General features: G+C 40.8%; 1 protein-coding gene across 2 annotated transcripts; it reads left to right on the top strand.

Moving 5' to 3' along the window:
- Positions 1 to 420: 420 nt before the first annotated feature.
- On the top strand, positions 421 to 20,221 carry PSPH (phosphoserine phosphatase). 2 transcript variants are annotated; one of them, XM_054589656.1, is made up of 6 exons: positions 421 to 721; positions 14,448 to 14,606; positions 15,264 to 15,398; positions 15,842 to 15,987; positions 16,986 to 17,134; positions 19,621 to 20,221. In XM_054589656.1, the coding sequence occupies exons 2-6, from the start codon at positions 14,467 to 14,469 to the stop codon at positions 19,726 to 19,728; spliced, it is 678 nt and encodes a 225-aa protein (XP_054445631.1). In that variant the 5' UTR covers positions 421 to 721; positions 14,448 to 14,466; the 3' UTR covers positions 19,729 to 20,221. The 2 variants fall into 2 exon arrangements, with proteins under 2 accessions (XP_054445631.1, XP_054445630.1); XM_054589655.1 differs by lacking the exon at positions 421 to 721 and having other exon boundaries at positions 14,411 to 14,606.
- The last annotated feature ends 333 nt before the right edge of the window (positions 20,222 to 20,554 follow it).

The raw sequence follows: 20,554 nt of genomic DNA, 5'->3' as shown, positions 1-20,554 counted from the left end.
TATTGTAGTATCAACATAAAAGTAGCTGGGCAAGTGACAGCTAGAAAAAAATAAGATTGAAAAAAGTGCAAAGGCCCGCTTTGTCACTCAAGGTTTTCTGCATTTTAGTTGCGAATATACGTAGTTTTAAACGTTCCCTTGTGACCTACATTCTTAGGACAGCATAATGTCAAAAAAGGCCCCTGAGGGGCTTTTGTTAATCGCAAAGTCAGTGTAGAAGTCTCTCGTTTCTCTCGCCTACCCTTACCCCCAAGTGGTGATGACGCTGGAGAGCGCTTCTGAAGGTCGGGTGCTCTTTCGCGCCTTCTCTGCAAAGTGGAGGTCTTGCGGCTCCTCAGCAAAGCGTCCGCCGCCTTGGCGTTCAGGTCTTGGTCGGAGGGGCTGAGCCCCGGGAGGGAGGAGGGGCGGGCTCAGGGAGCCCCTCCCCGGGGGCGGGGCCACGGGCTTCTTCCCAGCCAGGCTCTGCAATCCTCAGTTTAGGTAAAGCACTTGCAAAGCAGACCAGAAACCACCACACTTAGCAGCAGATCTCAAATGATTGTTTGATCAAGAAAGGCTCTGCCAGTCTGCACAGGTCACGTCTCGAAACTGCGCGAGTGAACGCGAGTGAACGCGACCGAACGTCAGAGCCAGCCCTCAGCCCCTACAGTCGGAAGGTTCCAGCCGCGGGAGTCCTGGAGGCGGCGGCGGCCCAGGAAGCAGCAGCAGCACCAGCACCAGGGTGAGTCCGGGCATGTGTTGATCACTTCGTGCGCCCAGCTTTCTGATTTAGCTGTCTGCCTCTTTCACATCCAGGGCCTCTGTGATTCTACATTTATTTTTCTTAATCGGGATTGGTAAAATATTTAATGGGATTTCAAGGCTTTCTTTTCATCAATTTACTTTTAGGTACTTTTGACTTGTTTTATCCCATCTCTGCCTGTTACCAAACTGCATGAATGAATGATGCAATCCTGCTTGGGAGGAATCATCAATACAAGACTAGGAAAATCTCCAAAATTTAGAGTTGCAGTGTCTGACTTTGTCATCTTCTTTCCCATTAAAATTAGAAGTTTAAATGAGTACTTACCAGATACATTGTTGTATTCGTGGCAATACAGCTTTAGATTGGGATTTAATAATTCATAAACTAATTTACTCTACTTGTTTTATGTGACTTGCACATTATGGTTACTCTTTAAATATTTGACCAGTATTGAAATGAGGATCAGGAAAGAAAATAACAAAATCGAAGATTTCTATATTTATTACTACTGCCTAGTAGGTTTTCATTATAGTAACCATCATGGTCCTGTCACTTTCACTGGTGAAACAAAGTAGTCAGGATGTTTTAAGTTTTTAAATAATTTGATACATGTCTAATAACTTTTTAAAAAGTATATATATTTATTTTTTTTAGAGAGTGGGGAAGGGAGGGAGAAAGAGGGAGAGAAACATCCATGGGTTGCCTTTCCTCCACACCCTGCCGGGGATGAACCCGCAATCCAGGCATGTGCCCTGATTAGGAATCGAACCCAGCGACCTTTCACTTTGCTGGACCATGCCCAGCCAACTGAACCACACCTGCCAGGGCCTAATAACTTTTTAAAGGTAACCTTGATGTTACCTTTATTATTCTGATGTATAATTTATTAATGTATAATTTCAGGCAATAGTATGTACCCATTTTAAGCGCACATTCTGATGAATTTTGACAATTTTATATACACTTAGTCACCACCACAATAGAATACTTCCATTACCCTTGAAATTTTCCTAGGGCCTCTTTGCGCTCTGTTCCCCCCATCCCTATCCCTACTGACCTGATTTTTGTCCTTTGTTTATATAATACATTTCTTTGCATTTTCTAAGTTTTCATGTAAATTGAATCATATTTTTATTTATATTTAAAAATATTTTATTTTTGATTTAGAGAGAGGGGAAGGGAGGGAGAAAGAGAGAGCAAGAAACATCCAACTGGCTGCTTTCTGCTCCTGCCCCAGAGGACCGAGCCTGAAACCCAGGCATGTACCCTGACCTGTTATCAAGCTGGTGGCCTTTTGGTTCACGGGAGGAAGCCCAACCAACTGAGACATCCAGGCCAGGGCTGGAATCATATTTTTTTGTGCTCTTTTGTTTCTTTTGGTCAGTATAATTTTTAAAAAATGTTTATCTATTTTATAGCATGTATCAGTAATTCATTCCTTTTTATTGCTGAGTAGTATTCCATTGTGGGGATATACCACAATTTGTGTATACATTTATCTGCTGATGGACATTCTAGCCTATCACATATAAAGCTGCTATGAATATGTTTTCATTTCTCTTGGGCAAATCTTCTGGAGTGAGGTTGCTGAGTCTTATGGTAATTATACGTTTAAATTTGTAAGAAACTGCCAAGCTGTTTTTCAGAGTGTTTTTGCTATTTTACATCCCAACCAGAAATGTATAAGGGTTCCAATTGTTCCATGTTCTCACCAATACTTGTTATTGCTAGTCTTTTTTATTTTAGTCATTCTTCTTTTGTGTTTACTTGCATGTCTACCTTATTTTTAGAAATGTCTATTCAAATCTTTTGCTTAGTTTTTAATGGGTTGCCGTCTTTTTTGAGTTGTGTGACTTCTTTTTCTGGATACAAGCCCACTGTTAAATATATGTGTTGTGAATATTTCTTTCCCCGTTCTGTGGCTTGCCTTTTCTTTCTTTTCCATGATGGTGTCTTTTGAAGGGCAGAGGCTTTTCATTTTGATGAAATCCTATCACTTTTTCATTTTATTATTCATGCTTTTTGGGTTTTGTTAAGCAAATTTTGCCTACCTCAAGGTTCTTATATTAGCTATTGTTTTTTCTTTTTATTTTTAAGTTTTAGGTTCAGTTTTTTTCCTACCAGAAAATGAAACAAATGCATTACATATGTTTTCACAAATTTCTTGGCATTTCATATGTAGATGCTTCTCTTCTGTCCAGAGACAAACTAGTCCTTGGGTCATGATGCTGCTCTGTAAGGATTTGCTAGCCTTTTCTTAAAAAAAAAAAAAGTTTTAAAAATTCAATTACACTTGACATACAGTATTATATTAGTTTTGGTGTACAAAGTACTGACTTACAAAATAATCACCCCAATAAGTCTAGTATCCATCTGATACCATACAGTTATTACAATATTATTGACTGTATTCCCAATGCTGTACTTTACATTTCTGTGACTGTTTTTGTACCTGGCAATTTGTGCATATTAATTCCTTTTCCTCCTTTATCCATCCTGCCAACCCTCCTCCCAATAGCAACCATCAATTTGTTCTCCATCTTTGGGTTTGTTTCTGTTTTGTTTATTGTTTTATTTTGTTTTTTAGATTCTATGTATAAATGAAAATCATATGGTATTTGTATTTCTCTGTTTGACTTATTTCACTTAGCATAATACCCTCTAGGTCCATCCATGTGGTTACAAATGGCAAGATTTCTTTATTTTTTATGGTTGAGTAATATTCTGTTGTATATATGTACCACTTCTTCTTTAACCAGTCGTCTCTAGATGGACACTGAGGTTGCTTCCATATCTTGGCTATTGTAAATAATGGTGCACTAACACAGGGGTGCATATGTCTTTTTAAATTAGTGTTTTGGATTTCTTTGGATAAATACCCAGAAGTGGAATTGCTGGGTCATGTCGTGGTTCTATTTTTAATTTTTTGAAGAACCGCCATACTCTTTTCCATAGTGGCTGCACCAATTTACAATATCACTAACAGTGCATGAGGATTCCCTTTACATCCTTGCCATCACTTGTTTGTTGATATATTGATGATAGCCATTCTTATAGGTGTGAGGTGATATCTCATTGTGGTTTTTATTTGCATATTCCTGATGATTAGTGACATTGAGCATCTTTTTACATGTCTGTTGGCCATTTTTATTTCTTCTTCAGAGGAATATTCAGTTTCTCTTTTTTTTCTTTTGGAGTTAAGTTGTACGATTTCCTTATGTGTTGGATATTAACCCCTTATTTGATATATCAGGGACAAATATCTTTTCCCATGCAATAGATTGTTTTTTTGTTTTGTTAATGGTTTTTCTTGGTTTTTGTTTCTTTTTTTAAACATCCTATTTATTTATTGTTACAAAGAGGGGAAAGAAGGGAGGAAAAGAGGGAGGAAACATTGACCAGCTGCCTCTTGCATGCACCCCAACTGGGGACCAACCCTGCAACCCAGGCATGTGTCCTGACTGGGAATTGAACCTGGGGCCTTTTGCTTTGCAGTACAATGCCCAACCAATTGAGCCACACCAGCCAGAGCTAATTTTTTCTCTGTTATTTTGTTTTTGGTGTATGGAAATACAGCCAATTTCTGAATATTAACTTTGTATCCTGCTACTTTATTAAACTCATTTAGCAGTTCTAATAGTTATTTGGTGGAATCTTTAGGGTTCTTTAAATATAATACTATATCATCTACAAATAGAGACAATTTTACTTTTTTCTTCCCAATATTGATGCCTTTTATTTCCTTTTCTTGTCTGATTGCTGTGGCTAGGACTCGTAATACTATGCTGAATAAAAATGGTGAAAGTGGAATCTTTGTCTTGTTCCTGATCTTAAAGAAAAAGCTTTTAGCCCTGGCTGGTGTGGCTCAGTGGATTGAGAGCCAGGCTGTGAACTGAAAGGTTGACGGCTTGATTCCCAGTCAGGGCACACGCTTGGGTTGCAGGCAAGGTCCCCAGTTGGGGGCAGACAAGAGGCAACAGATTGATGTATCTCTCACACATTAGTGTTTCTCTCCCTCTCTTTCTTCCTTCCTTCCCCCCTCTCTAAAAGTAAATAAATAAAATCTTAAAAAAAAAGAAAGAAAAAGCTTTTAGCTTTTTACCCTTGAGTATGATGTTAGCTGTAGGTTTGTCATGTGGTCTTTATTGTGTTGAGGTATGTTCCTTCTATTCCCATTTTGTTGAGATTTTGTATAATAAAAGGATGTTAGATTTTTTAAGTGTTTATTCTGAACCTATTGATATCATCATATTATTTTTCATTATCCATTTTGTTTACGTGGTATATCATGTTAATTGATTTGCAGCTATTTAACCAGCTTTGCATCTTGGGAATAAATCCCTCTTGATCATGGTATATGATTTTCTTAATGTATTGCTGAATTTAGTCTGGTAATATTTTGTTGAGGATCTTTGCTTCTATGTTCATCAGGGATCTAGGCCTCTACTTTTTTTTGTAGTGTCTTTTCCTGGTTTTGGTTGGTGGTAATACTGGCCTTGTAAAATGAGTTTGAGGGTGTTCCCTCCTCTTCAGTTTTTTTGGAATAGTTTGAGAAGGATAGATATTAATTCTTCTTTGAATTTCTGATGAAATTCATCTGTGAAGCTATTTGTTCCAGGGCTGGGTGAGGGGAGGGCTCATACAATAACGACTGCACCTGCCCTGGCTGGGTAACTCAATTGGTTAGAACATTGTCCTGTAATGTCAAGTTGCAGGTTTGATCCCTGGTCAAGGCATTTACAAGAGTCAAGCAATGAATGCATAAATAAGTGAAACAACGGATTGATATTTTTTTCCTCTCTCTAAGAGAAATTTTTAAAAAAGGAAGAATACTTTTGGCACTTGCCAGCACTTTTATCCCAAGAGAGAGCTGCCCTGACCCCTGCTTCTCAAGCTCTCTCCCTGAAATTAGTCAATTCAGCCTCTCCCCTTATGTCCCTAATGCTTTTAGAGCTGTTGGCCCAGAGTTGGAGCCCAGAGTGAGTGAGTTTATGAGTGAGTTTGTGTGTGGTCCCTTTAAGATCTGCAATGCCTAGGCCTCCAGCAGCCCTTTGTATTCCTCAGGCACAATGCCTGCTCGTTTTCACAGCCAGATGTTATGAGGATGGAGCCTTGTGTGGGGCTGGGACATCTGCTTCCTCCTTGCAGCCTTAATATCCCACCTGATTCTTAACCATGGGTGTGAGACCAGCTCATTTCCTATCTCTGCTTGCCCTACCAGTCTCAACGAGGCTTCTTCTTTATAGCCTTAGTTATAGGAATTCTGTTCAGCTAGTCTTCAATTGGTTCTCAATGATGATTTTTCTATAATTTAGTTGTAATTTTGATGTTGCAGGAGAAGGCAAGCATAGCATTTACCTACTCTGCCACCTTGGTCAGAAGCTATCAACAGACATTTGTTTTCCCACAGTTCCTGTGTGCCAAACATCTGGGAGCAGCTTAGCTGGGCCGTCTCTTAAGAGGTTGCAGTTGGTCAGGGTCAACTTATTTGAAAGCTTTGTTGGGGGAGGATCTGCTCTCTAGCCCATTCACATGGTTGTTGGCAGGATTCAGTTCCTTGAGGGTTGTTGGGCTGAGGGCCTCAGTCCTTCACTGGCTGTTTGCTGGAGGCCCCCTCAGTCCTGCCTCATGTGCCTCTCCTTAGGCAGCTACCTACATGGCGTCTGCCTTCCCTCAGAGCAAAGTGGGGAGGAGCAGCGGAGGCAAAATAGAAGCAACTATTTTTTGTTTTCCTTTTGAGCTTGGCTCACTTAGGGAAAAAAACAAACTCCTTTTATTTCAAAATACTTTGAAGTAATTATGGATTCACAGGAGTTGGCAAAGAAATATACGGGGAAGTCTCATGCAGTCCTCTTTCCCCCATGTCCCTTCCCCTGAGGCCAGTGTCCTAAGTAACTGACATTGGAACAATCCATAGAACATATCCAGATATCACAGTTACATATGCACTCGTTTATGTCATAGTCTGATCTAGCAAGCGATATGCCATCACCGCCACCTCATTCTAGTCACTGGACAAGAGCCACTAAATCCAGCTCATAATCAAGGTCAGGGAGGTTAAAGAAGCATCCGAATTCCAGGAGCCATTGTAAAGGTTGCCTACCACATTCATGAAATTTTTCTCCTCTGTTTTAGAAGTTTTATAAGTTGCAGCTTTTATTTTACTTTGAGTTAGGCCTCGTTTTATTTCAAGTTAATTTTTGGTATTAGAAGTTTATGAATTCTAAGATTTTTATATTTTATTACAATTACCAGGTAAGGATCTCAATATACTGGTAATAATGATTATAGCCCTGTTATTTTCATGTTCATGAAACAAAATAGAAGGGACTTTTACATTTTCAAATGATTTAATGAATACCCAAGTAAAACAAAAGTCAAGTAGCAAATATATGAATTCTGAATTAGAAGGGAAATATGGCAGGTCTTTATAATTAACTATTGTCTTTTCGATGTAAATGGTATCAAAGGAGAATGAGTAAACTATACTACAAAAGGAAATTTGCAATACTACTTTGGTTGCCCAGCCATTCCTGGCAGCCGGTCTTCTCTGAGGGTTAGCAGCTTTGGGGGAGGCTTCCCGGAAGTAGGGGAGTGGGATTCAGAACACGCACAGGGGCCAGTCATGCTCAGCAGAATGGGAGAAGACGTGCTAGATTTGCACCCCCAGGTACTGGGCTCCTCCTCCTTTACGAGGAAGAGTACTACCCCGTGTGACTTGGGTGAGAGGAGGGGTGCACTGAACCTGTTTTGCGTTCTGTATTTGAACCTTGTGAATTATTTATTTACATTCTAACTCTCTTCCTTTTCAATCTCACCTTTGCTTTTCCTTGCCTTGTGTTCTTAACCATTTCTTTTTATCCTTTGTTTTTCTTCATAGATTTGGCACCTTTATCCACATCTATTTACAGTTTTAATTATGAGGACTGTAATTCAAGTTGTTGCCTTTGTTTCCTTGTTTTTTGGCAGAACTCTTCTCTGACTGTTCTTGGAATGCTGTCGACTTTGTCGCATTTTGAAGACGGCAGGGGCTGTTTTGTAGAGTCTGTAATGTACTCTTGTCAGCTTCTCCTTGTTTGCTTTTGTTCTCCCGGTGGACCCTCTTTCCCTTTTCCTCTCCTTTGCACCCTGCTAATCAGGTATAGGTAATTTCCTGTTAGACCTGAAGCTTCTGCAGAGTCAAAGCCATAGAAAAGAACGTTTAACTCCTTAGTACTAGAAGGAGGCAGAAGTCAAGTGCGTCCCAAAGGAAGCAGTCTTGGGAAACACTGCATCTGACTCTTTGTACCAGTTCTAGGAGGAGGGGGACAGAAGCCAGTCTCCCTCTTTCTAATCACATGTCTGGACCTTGATGTTCATTTCCTTGTACTTTGTTTCTATGCTCTTCTTGCTCTTGCAGAATTCACAGGATCTCTCTAAAAGAAATTTGTTGTCAGAACTTTGTGCTGCATGTTTATTGAGGAAAGGAGCAGGAAGAGAAGAGTGTCTCCTAGGAATCCAGCACTGGAGAAACATGAGTCAGATTTGTCTTTTTTTTGTGTTTGTTATATGTCTGTCTGTCAGTTAGCAGTCTACTCGCCTAAATTTTAAAAATCGCCTGCTGTAACCTATGTGGTATGCATAAAATCTCAGGTTCCCCAAAGAATAGCTGTCCTTTTTTTTATCCTAAAATGTAGTATAAGTTGGAACCCTAATCCTAGTTACAGGGAATAACTTGGACTCTCTGATCCAGAAGCTTCTCAGGCTCCATTTGTTCATTGTTTCAACTGCCTAGAGGGCCTGAAAAAGCGTAGCGCCTACTGCCAAAGCTGCCCAGGTGGAGTCCACCTAAGTCTAGAAAGCTTTATTCTCCCAGCTGTGCTTCCCCTCCACAATAGAAAGCTTTGTTCTCCCAGCTGTGCTTCCCCTCCTCAATCTCTTGTACCAGCTTGTATTTGTTCTTATACAGGTCAAGGTGAGAGGTCAATTCCAACAGGAGGGGAAGTTAGTGCAACTTTTCTTAGATGCTGCTGGTAAAATGCATAGATAGAGAAGTTGGAAGAGAGTTCTCTTGGGTGAAGAGTTTTTTCCCATTCTTTAAAATCAGACCTCCTAAGGCTGACCCTGAAGAGAATCTTGCTTTTGTACTTTTGGAGCTGGGGGTGAGAAGGAGTTGTCAGCGGTGGCTCTTTTATCAGTTGGTCCCCTGCTTTCCCACGATGACCAGCTGGGGGCAGGGTGGGCTGAGGTCCTATCCTAATCCGCAGAAGGCAGCGGTCCAGTGGTCAGGACGGGGCCTGGAAGCTGCCTTGATTGAGCACAGACCCTCCCATCAGGATTTCTTTCACCCCTGTTCCTGTCCCCTCTCTCCTGAAGGGCCACATATGAGGGATTCACAGTTTTTTCCAGAAATGATTTTTCTTGGTGTGAAATTCTAATATACACAATTTTCTCTGAAGCAACTGAATTTAACTTAGCAGATTTTTTTTCCCCCCTGAAGCTATGAGAATTTTCAATATGTATGAATTGTGAGGTAGTCCTGGTGGAGATAATGAAAAAAGAGGGACCCAGAAGTGAACAAGGAGGCAGAGCACTTTACAGTGCAGGCTGGAAAGCAGACCAGAGCCCGAAGGGCAGTGTATGGACTGTAGAGAGAGTGGAATATGGAGCTCCTTGGATTTCCTGGCTTGGTGAGAATTTAACAACTTATGGAACCTGTTTGCTGGTCTCCTAAAGAATGTGGAAACTTTCTTCTTTCACTGCTAGGGAATCATCACCCATTGTGTTGTACAGTTAGCAGAACTTCGGTGTGTGTTTTTCATGAAAATCTCTGACATTTCCTGGGTTCACCTAAGGTTCTTATCAATGTTTAACTTTATTTAGTTCTGCTTAATTTATCCACCTCTTTTATGTTGTTTCTGTGCATTTGAGATCCAAGTTTTAGTGTTTTAGCCATCACTTAGGAGCTGTGTGATTTTGGGTAAAGCATTTAACTTCCTTGTACCTCTACTAGTTAATCTCTGAAATGTACACATTAATATCGTTCCTGCAGAAAGACATGGGACCAGACCCAGATGATCGCGTTAAGGTTTCTTCCAACTTCAGCCAATATGATGTTGATTCTGTGTAATCATCATTGTTGCCTAAGGATTTTATTTATTTATTAAAAAAGACTTTATTTATTTATTTATTTTTAGAGAGATGGGGAGGGAGGGAGAAAGAAAGGGAGAGAAACATCAACATGCAAGAGATACATCACCTCCCCAACTGGGGACCTGGCCTGCATCCCAGCCATGTGCCCTGACTGGGAGTCAAACCACCAACCTTTCAGTTCGCAGGCCGGTGCTCAATCCACTGGCTACACCAGTCAGGGCATGAGGATTTTAATTATAGGATATAATAGCACCCTAAATTGGAACTGTTTTATTGAGAATAACACTCAAGTCTGTGTTGAGTTCACAATAACTGCTTAGATTCAAGTCTAATTCCTGAAATACATAACACCTGGGTGCTAGAAACAAAAATAGATAATTCATTCAAGGTCCCTATCCGGAAGGAAGGAAGAGAGAAATGGGAGTGATTAATTAATTAATTTTTAGCAGGAGATGGGGAGGAAGGAGATAGTGTAGTATAGGGGAGGTTATTCAATCTGCACCTTGAAGAATAAGTAGGAATTTGCCCATTAGACCTGAGAGATTAGGTGATTCTAGGCAAAGGGAACAGCATTTGCAAAGGCGTAGAGGAATAAAAAACCATGACATATTTAAGGGATGGGAAGCCCTTTGTATTTCTTGAACATGAGTTGTGTGTGTTTATGTGTGTATTTGTTGGGGGAGAAGAGCAATGAGAAATTGATGAAATGGGTAGATACCAAATTGCAAAGGGCATACATGAATTGAATGACAGAGACATTATATTAATTTATATTCTAATGATGGGGAATGGATTAGCAAGGGCATCACAAGGTCTTATATTGATGTCTTAACCTGATTTGATTCTAGAATCCTCAGCAGCCAAACCTGAATACAGGCAGATGTAGTAGTATTATAATGCAAATGACCATATTTTTTAAAAAAAACAACAGTCTTTACCTTTTAGAAATTTAGACTGAAATATTTTTGTATGAGATGACATGATTTACTTTGAGATAATGAGGGAAGGTGGATGTGTGGCGATGTGATAATGTGATTTAGATTTGTAGTAAGACAGGAATGTTTGGTCTTTGTCAGATTCTCCTGTGAGGATAGTGAGAAAAGTGCCTCTTGTTATGATAATGAGGTGACTTTTGGACTGTACCTTAGGACAGGGACTGTTTGCCAAGAGAGCAAACTATGTGATTAGAGGGTTGAAACTTTCATCCCTACGCCCACCCTCACCCCACTTCCCTTCTTAGGAAGGGAGAGGGCCTGCAGCTTGTGGACTGGGGAACGCATGGAGCTGCTGGGGGAACGATGGGCCTGGGGAGGGCATGGAAGCTCCGCGCCCCTTCCCCACACTGTGCCCAAGGCATCCCTCCACCTGGCCATTCCCGAGTTCTCCTTTTATAATCAATCAATGATCTACTGAGTACCAGATTTTGCCATGTATAAGGCGCACCCACATTTTGTGTGCATTATGCATGGGATTATTACACTCATGGTATGTAATCTTTATACCTATGGGTAATGTGCATCCTTATTTTTTTTCCCTAAAAATTTGGGCAACAAATGTGCATTATACATGGCAAAATATGGTAAAATGTTTCTCTGAGTTCTGTGAGCTGCTCTAGCAAATTAATCTAACCTGGGGGGGGGGTGCGGGAACCTGCAATCTATAGCTGGCCTTGCTATTGGCATCTGAAGTGTGTATGTGGGTCAGTCTTGTGGGATTGAACCTTAAACGTGTGAAATCTGATGCTATCCCTGGGTAGATAGCATCAGAATTGAGTTGAACTGTAGGACACTCTGCTCGTGTTTGAGAATTGCTTGGACGTGTGGAGAACCCCCTCCCATGTTGAAATTGGGTGCAGGACCGTTTTTAGTGGGGTTGTTGATGAAGCAAGGTTTTTTATGATTGTGGAAGCATATTTATATATGCATTTGAAATTTTCCACAATAAAAATTTAACAAATGGTTTTTTGTGGGAATGTAATTCATTTATCCCTCAGAAAATAATTGAGAATTTATTAGAAAAAGGCTCAAAATTGGTGTTTTGGAAAATTCTGGATCTAAGTACAAAGAGCTTGTAAACCAGGGGTGGAGGTGACATGCACATAAATAAGTTTAAGATAAGTTGGAATATTATGAATTCTGTATATTAAAAACAAGTATAGATAAGGTACTGTGGAAGTTCTGGGGAGATATAGTGAAGATGGCATTTGACCTTTATTCATTCACTTAATGCCACAAACACTTTAGGCTTTGCAGACCATGTAGTCGCTGTTGGAACTGCTCAGCTCATCTGTTGTGAACAGCTGTATTCACATAAACAAACGAAAATGTCTGTATTCCAGTAGAACTTTATTTATGGACACTAAATTTTGAATTTCATGTAACTTTCACATGTCTGCGAAAAAATAATATAATTGGAGTCATTTAAAATGACTCTAAGTAATTCATTACTTTTTTAAAAAGATTTTATTTATTTAGAAAGATGGGAAGGGAGGGAGAGAAACATCAATGTGAGAAAGAAACATTCATTGGCCCAACCAGGGACTGAACCCACAACCCAGGAACTGAATGGGCGACCTTTTGCTTTGTGGAATGACACCATATCAACTGAGCCATGTGGGTCAGGACCAACTGGAACCACTTTCATATGGGGTTGCAACTGTTATCCCAGAGGGACTGCCTTGCACATCTTATGTCTCAAGCTTTTGTAATGTTAAAAATGGGCAAAATAACATTTGGACTGGGCCTAAAGCAGCATTGTACCCCAAACAACGGTTTGCCAAGAAAACAAGGCAGATGTTGTGACCACAGAGAATGATCAGACTGAAAATTAAAAACATTCTTTAGAATTAGTGCCATATGTTAGCTTATCTGCACCTATAGAAATTCCTTCCTTCTATTGGTGTAATTGTTCCCTTTCCCTTTCTCATAAATATTTCTTGACTTCTAAGTAGAACACTATTTGGGTTTCCTTTTGAATCATTGCTTCCCACATACCTATTCTTTTGGATCTCAAATGCTTGTTGCCTTTACTTTGGCCTTTTATCTTTAGGTGACACAGCACAAAATACTATTCTTGTTTATTTTTTGAACTATTAAAAATGTAAAAAGCATTCTTCATAGGCCATACGAAAACAGATGGCAGGCTGGATTTGGCCTACTGCTGTAGTTTGCCAACCCCTGCCCTGGCTTAAAAGACACTGTTTTCCCCATCTCAACTTTGAACTGGATCATTCTGCCAAATGTATTGGTTAGAAATCAGTTACAAAGTGCTTTGGCCAGCTTCTGTGAGTCTGTTTTCAGCCCATTCTAAATATAGATTATTTACATTATTTGTGTGGCCTGTTCATGATATATTAGTCTCTGTGATGGGAAACTGGTCTAGATAACCTCTAGGATCCTGTTCCCCCTGATGATTCTAGTCCAATGATTTTCTTAAAAAAATAAAAAACCTCACCTTGACTGGTGTGGCTCAGTTGGCCAGGCTTCCTCCTTTCAAAGTAAAAGGTCACCAGTTCGATTCCCAGTCAGGGCACATGCCTGGGTTTTGGGTTCAGTCCCAGGTTGGGGCGCATGCAAGAGGCAACTTGTCAGTGTTTCTCCTATCAGTGTTTCTCTTCTTCTGTTTCTCTCCCCCCTTCCCCTCTCTCTAAAAATAAATTAATAAAATCTTTAAAAAAATTTAAAAACCTCAAAATTCTTTTTGAAACTGCCCCCCAAAGCTTCTGCAGCACTCTGGTCTCTCAGCGTTTTTTTCGTGTGACATTTCCTTTTCATTTTATTTCCCAGGCTCCTGACTCGGATGTTCCATCCCTGGGGGCTCTGTCCCTACCCTCTTTTTCTCTGTCTCTTCTCCACTGTGGTGACTTTCATCAGGCCATGGCTTCAGTTACCACCTCTACGCTGCTGACTCCCTGCTGAGGCAAACAGCCTTTCAAGGTTTCCATCACCTAGAACTTAAAATTCAAACTCCTTATCTGGGCCCAAGGCCTCTCCTAGTCTGAATTCCTTGTGCATTGCCCAGCAGCTGGACTGAGCCAATTGGCAGCTTCCAGCATGTTATCCATTATTCTTCCTCTGTGCCTTTGGCTGAGCCTTTCCCGCCTCTGCCATCACTACCCTCTCTCCTTGCCTCCATCGCCCTCCTTCCTACTCCGAGCACACACCAAACTGATACCCTGCCCTTTGAGAGGGAGCCCTGTTTCATAGACCAGATTAAACATTTTCTTTGTGAGCCCATAGTCTCTTATGTACATTTCTATTTTAGTACTTGCTTTAAGGTTTATCATTAGGTCAGAAACAGTTGCATACTGGTTAAACATCAAATATATTTACACGTTGTTGCCTTCACTAGGCCGAGTTGCTGGGGACAGACTTTTGGATCTGCTCATCTTTGTAACCCCAGAGTCCGACATTTAGAAGCTGCTTAATTTGTGTTAAAAAATGAATGACATGCTTTTGTGGGCTCTACTGAGTTTGATACAAATCAAGCACTTTGGCATTAGTAGGCAAAATTGAACCATTTTATGCTTATATTTTATGTTTTTAAGTATACTTATCGTTTTTTGTTGTAGGAGGAACATTTTTCTAAGGATGGTCTCCCACTCAGAGCTGAGGAAGGTCTTCTGTTCGGCCGACGCAGTCTGCTTTGATGTTGACAGCACAGTCATCAGGGAAGAAGGCATTGATGAGCTGGCCAAGATCTGTGGTGTTGAGGATGCTGTTTCAGAAATGTAGGAACAGTGTTTATTCACTGTGGGAAACGATACAGAATTGTAAAAGAGGTCAATTATGGATGACATGCAAGATCAGAGCCACAATGTTCTGATTTTAGTCCCTAGTTATGAAACATGGGCACTAGGCTCTTTCTTCCCTCACTGAGAGCTGAATTTGGTAATGTTCATCATCTAATCACCCATTTATACAAATATGGATAAAACTCTCTTTGCTTGGTCAGGGGAACGATGACCATCACCAACCAAAGAATATGACTTGGGTGGGTTCTCAAAGTGTCCTGTGCTTCGTGTCATGGTTGGAAGTGTGGCCGTGGTGGTTTGCTGGAAAGCTAGTTTTGTTTCAGTCTGTCAGTGGATGCCTGGATGAGAGCCCCTCCTATCCTCCTGCCCCCCTTAGTGCTATCTGCAGTCGCCAGGTCCTGGACCATTTCATGTTCAGCTGCGTTTGAGACGAGACGCCCTAAAATATTCATGTGATTCTCAAGCAAACCTTCAACAGTTTATTCTCATAGCATCGTAGCTTGTCTGTTATGCAGGGGGGCTCCAGGCAGCACCTTCCTCATGGGTGGGCGTTGGGAGGAGCTGGGGAGGTTAGGCCTGTAAACTTTGAGAACAGAGGACTGGGCCGTCCTGATTGTTGGGTCTTCCTCCTAGGACAAAGCGAGCCATGGGTGGGGCGGTGCCTTTCAAGGCTGCCCTCACAGAGCGCCTAGCGCTGATCCAGCCCTCCAGGGAACAGGTTCAGAGGTTCATCGCAGAGCACCCTCCACACCTGACCCCTGGCATAAGGTAAGAGGAGCCCTGGTCTGAGTATATTGTCTCCCCATCAGCACCTGCATTTTGGGGCACGGCCTCCTGACGGCATCTCACTAGTACTTTAGAGTTCCCTTCTGTGTGGTTCTTCCGGCCGTTACGTAAGTGCACCTGCCCATGCCTGCCTGCCCTCTCTCCCCAGGGAGCACACAGCCTCCTCTTCATCTTGCATCTCTAGGTCAAAGAGCAGAATACAGCTGTGGAATGGTTTCCTAAAATGGTCAAGCTCCACCCTTTAATTTATAAGTGCATTTAGAAAAGCATATATAAAACATTAATTCAGCAGGCAATATACTTTGTCCAATATACTTTGAGCAAATGCATTCAGGAGAAAAAAAATATAGTTATACTTTAGTTTCCTTTTTACGTTCCTTTTTTGTATTAAACAGTGTTTGGTATTTTATATTTATTTTTTGCAGGGAGCTAGTAAGTCATCTACAAGAACGAAATGTTCAGGTGTTCCTAATATCTGGTGGCTTCAGGAGCATTGTAGAACATGTCGCTTCAAAACTTAATATCCCATCAACCAATGTATTTGCCAATAGGCTGAAATTCTACTTTAATGGTAAGACTTTAATGGTAACATTTTCTCTTTCTTATCAGTTTTAGTTTTTCATATCCTAGGTTATGTCTCTTGGAATGCCACGTAAGCAAGGAGGCACCAGGGTTAAATCCTGAGATAAGAATTCTCTTGACTGATATCTTTTGCTCCTTGGTATTCTTTGCTCAGCACAATAGTCTTAGGTCACCACCAGCATGTAAATACCTGCACTGAGTAAAATGTTCATTTCAATGTAACTCACACGACTTATTTTGTTACGCATTATAGTTCAGTTTTAGGAGAACTCTCATGTATTTGAACTGAGTTAGACCCAGGAAGGAGAGTTAACTTGTGAGCAAGTCCCTGCAGCGCAGCTGCCTCTGGAGGTGCCTTGGGCCCCTTTCAGGACGGTCACAGAGCCCCCGCGGTAGTTCCAGATGTCTCCAGTTACGTCAAGGGTGGCTGACATTCTTAAAACCCAGTAATATAATGGGGACATCTGAATAGTGTTAACAATAAAAATAAAGAAAAGCAAAAAAACCCCAAATAATATTAATTTAATAATTTAAAATGTGTTAATAGACCACTTTCGAATGGTCTATTGAGGTCATTAAAAAAAGAAGTAGAGAATGAGTGTAGTAATTACTGTAAGAATGGAAATAATTGGTCAAATATAAGTTGGAACCTCCTCCGACATGAAATTAGGTATTGACTTATTTTAAATTTAGTATATTACTATTTCATGGTGTTCTGCTACCTTCTCAAGGTTTGAGAATTACTACATGGGAAGCTTAGAGGATAAAATTCATTTACCCCAAGGTGTTTATGACATAAAGGAGCATTTGTAATTTAAAAACAAAGCCTGTTTATTCTGAGGAGTAGGTGTGGGAGTCCAGGCCTTGTCACATCACTGAGGACTGTTCTTAGCTTTCTCAGTGCCATGCAAGTTAGGCTCTGCAACAGGCTGACCCTACTGATATAATTCTGTGTATCTTTAATCCTGTTTTTACTGCTCTTTTAAGGTGAATATGCAGGTTTTGATGAGATGCAGCCAACAGCAGAATCTGGTGGGAAAGGCAAAGTTATTAAACTTTTAAAGGAAAAATTTCATTTTAAGAAAATAATCATGATTGGCGATGGAGCCACAGACATGGAAGCCTGTCCTCCTGCTGTATGTATTAAGCATGTGCATCTTTTTCTGGTTGTATTTTTGTTTTAGACAGCTGATTTAGAATTCAGTAAGATTTATGAGAGTTAAAAGAATCTAAATATCACAGTAAGATATAAATAAAACAAATTTAATTTTAATGTCAATTTACTTTTTGCAAATCCAAGAAAGGTTGCAAATAAGGAATTAAAAACCTTTTAATCTTTCTTTTTTTAAAAAAAAGATTTTATGTATTTATTTTTAGAGAGAGGGGAAGGGAGGGAGAGGGAGGGAGAGTACAGGGAACAAAACATCAATGTGTGGTTGCCTCTCGCATGCCCCCCACTGGGGACCTGGCCCACAACGTGGGCATGTGCCTTGACTGGGAGTCAAACCAGCGACCCTTTGGTTCGGAGGTCGGCACTCAATCCACTGAGCCACATGCGCCAGGGCAAACCTTTTAATCTTTCAACAACCTCTTGTCCCTGCTGTATGGCCACCCCTTAGCCCTAGTGTGTGTTCATAAAGGTTTGGCTTCATTTCCTCAAATACTACTACAAATAATACAACTCTTAAAATTATAACCAAATTTTTTATGTCTTTATGTATTTGATAAACTGTCTCCTCATACATTATCTCATTTAAACCTCATAACAACCCTGTGAGGTGAAGTATTATCTCCTTTTTACTGGTTGGAGAACTGAGGCTCATGGAGGTTTGATAATGAGTCAATGTTAAAGATTCTGCCCTTCTCAGTTAATGTTGTTTTCTGAGGCTGGCAGGAGACAAATGCTATATCGCAAGTGTCCTAAATATCAAATGTGTCCATTTCACATAGGACTTTGCTTTTATCATCTGATTCTAACTGAAGGAAAACTGAACCAAAAAATATAGTGGTGAACTTTTTTACTATCTAGTTTCCCAAGGTCTAAAAAACAGCAATTGCTTCGGTAAATGATTAATCAAAAGTGATTAAAAATCTTTTTGGAACCTGTTACCATTACTTGAGTCAGTTCAAGATAACACATTCTTAGATGATTTACAACCAACATTGGGGTGGACTAAGTAATGAGCACTGGGCTAGTGTAATGAGGCATACATAGACATAAATGCAGTGTTCTCTCAGGAAGCTCCCAATCCGTGTCGAGATAGGACAATTTATAAATTCCAGGATGTAATTTATAATTATATTCCAAAATTATAAATGGCCTGACTGAACCAAGAGAAGGTGCCAGCGTGCATGCAGGTGTGTGGCCCTTGGGAGGTGGTCAGAGGAAACTGATCTAAAGGAAGGTTAGCAGGCACCCTGGCAGGGCTCGGGGAGGAAGTTTTCGGAGGGATAGGAGGGCGCAGAGCAGAGCGGGATGTATTAGACGTAGTTCTGGGCTGGTCAGTGGGCAAGGACCAGCAGGAGTGGGTTTCTCTTCAGCAACTGATGGAGACCCCACACTTTACCAGGCACTTGGGGTGTTACCTTTAGGTCATGGGAAGCCCTTGAAAGCTTCTGAAGAGAGAAGGAATGAGTCACTGTGTCGGCTCAGCTGAGGTGGTGCCAGCATGTAGAAAAGGCTGCCAAGGAGGCAGGACACTCTCTTAGGGGCTAAATTTAACTGGAAGGTGCAAATCTATAATAGTTATTTTTTTCCCCCTACTGTGGTATGAAAATTAAAATGAAGAGAAAGGGCAAGAGAATTTTGTACTTCCTATTTAGTGTATATCATGTCTATATCGTAGCAGAAAAAGAGAAAATAGCATTTTAAAAGACTTGGAAAAGGGCCCTCATTTGACCATGTTGGCACCCTGATCTCAGGCTCCCAACCCCACAGTCTGTGAGAAACAAATTTCTGTGGTTTATAAGGGAAAAAAAAAGACCATCAAGTAAAAGAAGGTATGACTTAATAGAAATTAATGAAACAATGTAACTGTAAACAATTTTAAGTGATGACAAGTAGAGTGGTGCCAGCAGATACGGGGCTGTCATCTCCTTCAGGCCAGGGCAACACACCTGCCGTGAAGGAAGGGAGGTGGGAGAGAGCGGGAGAGTGGGAGCGTGCAGGGAAGGAGGAGGGAGGAGGGAGCGCCTCAGGTTCCCGCTGGGCACTGTGGGGACAGGCCTGCTCTGGTCCTGATCTGAGGCCCTGGGTGAGTTCCACTGCACCACAGGCTTCTCTTTGATCTCCCCTTTTTGAAATTTCCTGGACTGGGTGCGATTGCTGAACTCAGACATTTACCACTTGCTGTGATTTTATCTCGGTAAGCAGTTGTCTTGGTTGTAAGAGGGCTTCTGTTCTCTGGAAGCCCGCAGTGCCCGCAGTGTCCAGGTGAGTGGATATGCAGCGAGGCCCTTACTCAGCTGGCAGGAGGCTCACAGGGAGCTCTGGAGGCACCTGCTGAAGTTGGCCTCACCTCTCATGGTTTATTCCTCCAAACAACACTTCCTTCCCTTAGCTGCTACTGTATCTTTTTTTAAAAAAAATTATCCCCCCCGCCCCTTTTTCTTTCCTTCTTAGGATGTTTTCATTGGATTTGGAGGAAATGTGATCAGACAACAAGTAAAGGACAACGCAGAATGGTACATCACTGATTTTGTAGAGCTTTTGGGAGAACTGGAAGAATAATCAATTTTTATATAGTTAACAACTTCATATTAATTTTTAAAAGTTATACAGTTTGATACTGTTTGCTTACAATTGCCTATTACAACTTAATGGATAAATTTGGTACCAATTATCTGTACTTCCAAATAAAGTGCAGTTAGGGCTTTTAGGAAGTTGCTTTTTAAAAAAAACTATAGTTCCAGTATTATTATGACCATCAATTCCCTGGAGAGTTTTATAATCTCAATTCATTATGTATTTCCCTATCTTTATTTTATTTGAAGCTTTTTAAAGGTGGAGAGTAAATTACTAAAAACACCTTCCTTATTGAAAATATTATTAGGCAGTGAATATTAGTTTTCCTTTTGATATACAAATAAAAGTTTATCCATGTATCAGAAAGAATTAGGGGAATTTTTATTTCTGCCTGCCATGTATTTCAATATCCAGTATTTCAAGTACTTTAAGTGTGTGAGTAGAAACAACCTCAAGGCAAAGAACCCAGGAATGAAGTGGAGGACCCTCTGAGCACAGGGCGCCACATCCCCGCCCCTCGGCCTTTACCCAGTCCCACACCGAGTGAAGCTCTGGGCCAGACTGGCCCAGAATTTGTCATATACAGAATTGTTACAAAGGCTTCTAAAAAAAATAGCAGTGCAGTCTTTAAAGTTCTGACCCTCAAAAATGGATATTCGATCATGACATGAAGTAAAAGAACGAAAAACAAGTTTTATCCCAAGTGAAGGTCAGCACTTTCCCTAATGAATTAAAAAATAACTCCTAATGGCGTATATGAACCATTTCTGTCTTACAGATGACCTGGAAAGACTTGGAAGCCAGGTTCATG

Source organism: Pteronotus mesoamericanus, unplaced genomic scaffold (assembly GCF_021234165.1).
Source record: "Pteronotus mesoamericanus isolate MK-2021 breed Mesoamerican mustached bat unplaced genomic scaffold, CSHL_Meso_final scaffold_167, whole genome shotgun sequence".
NCBI lineage: Eukaryota > Metazoa > Chordata > Mammalia > Chiroptera > Mormoopidae > Pteronotus > Pteronotus mesoamericanus.
The sequence above is the reverse complement of the archived record's forward strand: the minus strand, read 5'-3'. Positions and strand labels throughout refer to the sequence as shown.